The following is a 7,500-nucleotide window of genomic DNA, read 5'->3' as shown; positions in this document are numbered from 1 at the left end:
AGGCGGTCAGTGTGACGGTCAGTCAGTTGGTCACTCAGTTGGTCAGTCAGTCAGTCAGTCTCTCAGACGGTCAGTCATCAATCTCTCAGTCAGTCAGTCATTCAGTCGGTCAGTCGGTCTCTCAGTCAGTCAGTCAGTCGGTCAGTCAGTCAGTCGGTCAGTCGGTCAATCAGTCTCTCAGACAGTCAGTCAGTCAGTCTCTCAGTCAGTCAGTCAGTCGTACAGTCAGTCTCTCAGTCAGTCGGTCAGTCAGTCGGTCTCTCAGTCAGTCAGTCAGTCAGTCGGTCTCTCAGTTAGCCAGTCAGTCAGTCAGTCAGTCAGTTGGTCTCTCAGTCAGTCGGTCAGTCAGTCAGTCAGTCAGTCCATAGTCAATCAGTCATCAGTCGTCTCTCAGTCAGTCTGTCAATCGGCCAGTCGGTCAGTCAGTGTGTCGGGCAGTATCTCAGTCAGTTAGTCAGTCATTCTGTCAGTCGATCAGTCAGTCAGTCGGTCTGTTATCATGATGTGTGCACTTCCAATGCACTACAGTGACGCACACACACACACATAAAGTCATCAATAACCTGCTAATAAGCCAAATTAACAAACCCATCATCACTCATTGCTTTGGCCAATTAGCCAGTCAGTCAATCAGTCAGTTAATCAATAAATCAGCCCTCAGGCACCGTGCTTCTTTGGATTCAAAGAGGCACAGTGCCAGAGGGGGGGCATGGGGGAGGTGGAGGGGGTCACACTGTGGCTCTACAGACCCTTCATTTGGATCAGTGATTCCCAACCTGGGGTTCCAGACCCCCAAAGTAGGTCGTCACTGTAGGTTCGGACGCCTAATGGTACCAATAGTCAAACATCGGGTCAGAAGTCCAGGAGTGTTAGTTAAAATACAAATTGTAAACATCCATGACTATATGTTGTCATGTATTGTTTGCTTTAAAACCCTCAGTTGTCTGTAGCAGGAGAATGGAGCCGATTCAGACGAAGATAGTTAAAAAATAGAGGGGGGGGGGGGGGGGGGGGTCTCATACTGAATTAGGTTTAATTGGAGGGAATCTCTGAGTGGAAAAAAACAACTCTGGGAAGCCCTGATTTAGCTCGTCATGTAAAAGTGATCCAATAAACAATCTCCAAATGTGATCCGTCTTGATAAAAAAAACTGTTTAATAATGATGATTATAAGGATTATAAGGACGATAATAATAGATAAAAGATAATTAATGAATAAGAAAAATAAACAGTGTAAACAAAATTATATTTAAAAAATATAAATTTATGATGAAATATAATAATAATAATAATAATAATAATAATAATAAGAAGAAGAAGAAGAAGAAGAAGAAGAAGAAGAAGAAGAAGAAGAAGAAGAAGAAGAAGAAGAAGAAGATGAAGAAGAAGAAGAAGAAGAAGAAGAATTATAATAATAATAATAATAATAAACTTATTAACAATAATAAATAAATACATTGAAATATAAAAACATCGAATACACTGAATAAATAAATAAATACATTTAAAAATTAAAAAAAAAAACATAAAACGTCGAATAAATAAATATATAAATAAAAACATACAACTTTGAATACATGAAGACAAATAAATGAAATGAAAAATAAAACCTTAAACACGACATGTCCTGGGGTCCCACCTTGGCCAGCTGCAGGCTGAAGGGCGGGATGTCCACCTTGCCCAGGCGGCGCAGGGTCTCCAGGGTGAGAGCCGCGGTGCCGCTGGTCAGGCACTGGACCAGGGTGATGAAGCCAAAGTGGTAGGACGAGATCAGCACCTTGAGCAGGATGTTCAGGGAGCCCGAGAACACGCCGTGCGCCACGGCCACGGAGATGCCGAGCAGCCGGCCCCGGCACACCTCCATGGTGGTGGCGGTGGAGGAGGTGTAGGCGGAGGCGGAGGCGGCGGAGGCTCCACGTGTTAAACAAACACAAACAATAAAGATGGAAAAGGGGAAAAAAGGATGAAAAATAGTAAAAAAAAAAAAAAAAAAAGTGTTTTTCTAAATGGGGGGGAATATAAATAGTTGTTTATGGTGAGAGAAAAGTCCAATGATCCAATCCACACCTCCTCTTCCTCTGAGGAGGAGAGGAACACCACCACTGGAGTGATGGAGGGAGGGAGAGAGAGAGAGAGGGAGGGGGTGGTGGAGAGAGGGGGGTGGAGAAAGGGGGAGAGAGGGAGGAGAGAGAGAGAGAGAGAGAGAGAAGGATCCTGGTTGTTCTGACTCTGTCCTTCCCTCTCTTTAATTAAAATGGTTCATTTCACACTTTGCTTTCTCCTTTACCTTGTTTCTTCCTTTCTTTCTTTCTCGCTCTCTTTTTGTCCTCTGCGTCTGCTCCTGGTGGATACGGGGATGGAGTGAGGAGGAAAAGAAGAGAGAGTGGGAGAACGGAGAGGAATTAAAAAGTTGCTCCTACCGGAAATCCAAAGTTAAAGGTGAAGTTGCACCGCGTGGGGAAATGTGATGTTTGCCGCAGAGCTACTTGGCTTTGTACCCAGAGAGAGAGAGAGAGGGTGAGATAGAGAGAGAGAGAGAGAGAGAGAGAGGGAGGTGGAAAAATGATAAGAGAGAAAGAGAGAGAGTGGGGGTTGAGATAGGTAGAGGGAGAGCGAGGGAGAGGGAAAAGTAGTGAGACCATGTGGATGGAAGTGGAGAGACTAAGCAAACGGGAGAGAAAGGGGGAGGGGGGAGAGAGAGGGGGGGTGGGAGAGAGAGAGAGAGAGAGAGAGAGAGAAAGAATGAGAGAGGGGGGAGGAGGGGGAAGAGAGAGAGAGAGAGAGGAAACAGCCCACTCACTTGATGGGCTTCCCCCTCTGTGATATTGACATATTTCGGTGCAGACTCATCACAGGGTTCAAACCAGTTGAACACTTTGAATCATTTCAGTTATTTTCCTGAAAGCCCCGGGACCCTGGGATCCTGTGTCCTGCGTCTTCTTAAAACGCTGGTTTCCATTATTTGAAAGTGTCCATGATAAAACCTCCCCGAACGCTTCACTGCTGAGAAACTTACCACTCTGCTGCAGCTTCTCATGCGTACAACCCTGTCAAATCCTCTATCCTGAAAGCGGGTAAGCCGCGACGCTGTCGCGGAAAAAAAGAATCAGGCCGGTCGCGGCGCGCCTCTCAGGGTTTAAGTGAGTCTTGCGTTCCCGCAAAAGCCGCCTTTTTTTTATAAAGGCTAAAAGGTTTGCCCCATGGGACTGTGTTTAAGCCAAGGGAGAAGCTGCAGTAGAGAGGTAAGTTTCTCCATCGCAAAGCGCTGAGCGACATTTTACCACGACTGGTAAATTATACATTATGGGAACCCACATTTTAACAAGCCCCAGTTTGAATAGAGCAAAGCTGTCCCTGAATCATATCACCTCCCATCCGGACACTCGGGCTCCAAGGGGGTTTCACCCTCACATAAGTGGTAAGTTTATCAATGAAAACTTACCACTCTGCTTTAAATGATGAAAACCTTTGGCCTTTAAATGTAGATTGTCAAATGTCAGGAAGAGAGTTAACATGTTGACATGTTGATATGCGATATGTTATGTCAATATGTCAATATGATGATATGATGATATGTCTATATGTTTATATTTTGAAATGATATATAATATGTCGATATGTTATGTTATGTTGATATGTCAATATGTTGATATGATGATATGTTGATATGTCAATATGTTGATATGATGATATGTTGATATGATGATATGTTGATATGTTGATATGTTGATATGATATGTTGATATGTCAATATGTTGATATGATGATATGTTGATATGTCAATATGTCGATATGTCGATATGTTGATATGATGTTGATATGTAGATATGATGATATATGCTGATATGTCAATATGTTGATATGTTGATATGATGATATGTTGATATGTTGATATGTTGATATGATATGTTGATATGTTCATTTGATATGTTTTGTCGATATGTTGATATGTCGATATGTCAATATGATGATATGTTGATTTGTCAATATGTTGATATGATATGTTGATATGTCGATATGATGATATGTTGATATATGTTGGTATGTTGATATGTTGATATGATATGTTGATATGTCGATATGTTCATATATGTTGATATGATATGTTGATATGTCCATATAATGATATCTTGATATGTTGATATGTCGATATGTTGATATGATATGTTGATATGTACACATGATGATATGTTGATGTCGATATGTTGATTGTGGCAGTTTCGCCTCCACACGCCAATCAAGTGACGTTTTCAGGGCCCTCCGGCACAGAAACACAGACGACGGGGGGGGTTGTTGCCACCAGTTAATTGTCACGAGAAGAAGGCTCGGTGGAATTAGCCAGGAGCAGATGGGACATGTCATGACATGGCTCCTACACCAAGTGTGTGTGTGGATGGTGTTTTCAAACCTGCCGCTGGTCAGCCCAACAAACAAGCGTCAGGTGTGGCTTCTCAAGCCATCCCATCCACCACATTGATACGTCGATATGTTGATATGTCGATAAGTTGATAAATGTATGCTATGTTGATATGTCGATGTATGTTGATGTCGATAAATTGATATGTCAATATGATATGTCGATATGTTGACATGTCGATATGTTGATACGATGATGTGTTGATATGTCGATATGTTGATATGTCGATACGTTGATATATGTTGATATGTTGATATGATGATGTGTTGATATGTCAATATGTTGATATGTTGATATGTTGATGTGATATGTTGATGTTGATATGTTGATATATGTTGATAAATTGATATGATATGTTGATATGTCGATATGATGATATGTTGATATGTCGATACGTTGATATATGTTGATATGTTGATATGATGATGTGTTGATATGTCAATATGTTGATATGTTGATATGTTGATGTGATATGTTGATGTTGATATGTTGATATATGTTGATAAATTGATATGATATGTTGATATGTCGATATGATGATATGTTGATATGTCGATATGTTGATTCAAGATTCAAGAGGTTTATTCGTCACATACATATACATACTTTCATACATATATGCAGTGAAATGAAATGCAACCACCCAGTAACCAACCACCCAACACACAATATGTCCTAGGAAATTTTTTTTCTAATGGACCAACTATCTGACTCCTAAAAAGTAATACAGTAAGTCGAATACTTATAGAAAAGAATAAAAATATATAGAATAAAATAAAATACAATAAAATAAAATGAAATAAAATGGAATAGATAAAGGGAATATACTTATGTATATGGAATAGTCAATTATGTATATACTGATATGTGAATTAAAGTGGCATGTGAATAAAGTGAGGTAGTGTTTGGGATAATACAGCACAGTATACAACAGTACGGCGCAGCAATACGGCATCACGAACAACCCTGAACAGTGACACAGTATGCGGTACAGTATGCTACATACAGTACAGTAGGTAGTGGAGCCTAGTGCATGGCTCGGTTAGGACCCCTGGTGAGGTCAGCATTGACAGTTCTTATGGCCTGCGGGAAGAAACTTCGTCTCAGTCTCTCTGTTCTCGCTGCGTGACTGCGGAGGCGCTTGCCTGACCGCAGCAGCTGAAACAGTCCGTTGTTGGGGTGATGAGGATCCTTCAGGCTCTGCTACTACACCTCCTGGTGTATAACTCCTGCAAGGGGGGGAGGGTAGTTCCAGTGGTACGTTCAGCTGAACGCACCACCCTCTGCAGGGCCCGCCTGTCCTGAGCAGTACAGTTCCCAAAGCAGGCAGTGATGTTGCCTTCAGGATGCTCTCCACTGCTCCAGAGTAGAAGGACTAGAGGATCCTCTCCGAGACCCGGAATTTCCTCAGCTGCCTGAGGTGGTAAAGACGCTGCCTCGCCTTTCTCAGAGTGTCTGTTTGTAAAGTCCATGTTAAGTCCTCTGTGATGTGGACTCCCAGGTATTTGAAGCTGCTCACCCTGTCGACAGAAGTCCCATTAATCACCAAGGGCGCGTGCGTCCTCGATTGTGATCCTCGCCTTAAGTCCACAATCAGCTCCTTGGTTTTGCTGACGTTCAGGTGGAGGCTGTTGTCCTGGCACCAGAGTGACAGGTCAGCCACCTCCTCGCGGTAGGCCTTCTCATCGCAGTCGGTGATCAGGCCCACGACCACGGTGTCGTCAGCAAACTTGATGATGGTGTTGGAGCTGGACCTGGCCACACAGTCATGTGTGTACAGGGTGTACAGTAGGGGGCTGAGGACGCAGCCCTGGGGGGATCCTGTATTTAGGGTGAGGGAGCTTGACATGCGCCATCCAGATGCGTGAGCATGGTGTGCAGTACCTGGGAAACCGCGTCATCCGTGGGTCTGTTCTGATGTTGAATATTGTGGTGAGCACCGGAGCTAGCTGGTTAGCACAGGTATTCAGTACTCGCCCAGATATGCCATCTGGGCCTGCAGCTTTCCTGGTGTTCACCCGCATCAGAGCCCTCCTGAACTCGTGCACGGACACTGAGAGTGCGCGCTCATCCCCAGCAGTGTAACTCCAATTAGCCGGCGAGCTAGCGGTGCTGTTGCCAGACTCAAACCGCGTATAAAAGGAGTTCAGTTCGTTGGCTAGGGAGGCGTCCACACTCGTGGCTGGGGAGGAGCTGCTGTTGTAGTTTGTTATTGTCCGCAGCCCCTCCCGAAAGCGTCTTGTGTCCCCCCGCTCCATCTGTAGCTCCACAGTCTCTCTGTACGCCAGTTTAGCGTCCCTCACCGCCCTCCGCAGTTTGTACAATGCCGCTTTGTAATTGTCCATATTTCCGGATACAAGACCGTCGTTGTAAGCGGCCGTGCGAGCATTCAGAGCGCAGCTGATGGATTTATCACCCATGGTTTCTGGTTTGGAAATATCCGAATTTCCACCGTGGGAACAATGTTGTCTGCTAGCGCAGCTACAAAGCTCACTGCCACCTCCGTAAACTCGCTGACGTCACTTGAACTTGATTGGAACGTGTCCCAGTCTGTCAGTCAGAGCGTCCTGAAGCGCAGCCTCCGATTGATCCGTCCACCGCTTCACTTCCCTCGTCACCACCAGTTCTCGCGCGATCAGAGGCCTGTAAACGGGAACCAGCGAGATCGTGGCGTGGTCAGATTTCCCGAAAGCAGGGAGCGAGACGGTCTTGTATCCGTTCTTGTACAGTGTGTAGCAATGGTCCAAAGTTCTATCTCCCCTGGTGGCACACGTGATGTGTTGGTGGAAATTAGGCAGAACTTTTTTCAGGTTGGCCCTGTTAAAGTCCCCAGTCACCACCACAGCCGCGTCGGGATGTTTGTTTTGAAATCCGCACAACACATCGTACAGAACCGACAGTGCTGTGTCGGTGTCCGCTTGCGGTGGGATATAAACGGCTGTGATGATCACCGTGCTAAATTCCCGGGGGAGATAAAATGGACGGCATAGGATGGTCAGCTGTTCCAGGTTTGGCGAGCAGGAGTGGGAGAGAAACTTGGTGTTTACATTTACATTTAGTCATTTAGCAGACGCTTTTATCCA

General features: G+C 44.5%; 1 protein-coding gene across 1 annotated transcript in view; it reads right to left on the bottom strand.

The window, feature by feature from the left end:
• The window catches only part of slc35d3 (solute carrier family 35 member D3), a gene marked incomplete at both ends in the record, with an annotated part of 7,551 nt that extends 5,687 nt beyond the window's left edge, over positions 1 to 1,864 (bottom strand). Inside the window, one exon of the mRNA XM_080024619.1 lies at positions 1,640 to 1,864. Within this exon, the coding sequence (XP_079880745.1) occupies positions 1,640 to 1,864 (225 nt within the window). The remainder of the gene's footprint in view (positions 1 to 1,639) is intronic.
• Positions 1,865 to 7,500: the final 5,636 nt, after the last annotated feature.

The sequence above is a fragment of the Zeus faber genome (assembly GCF_960531495.2).
Source record: "Zeus faber genome assembly, chromosome: 2".
Lineage (NCBI taxonomy): Eukaryota > Metazoa > Chordata > Actinopteri > Zeiformes > Zeidae > Zeus > Zeus faber.
This window is presented reverse-complemented; position numbering and strand designations above follow the sequence as displayed.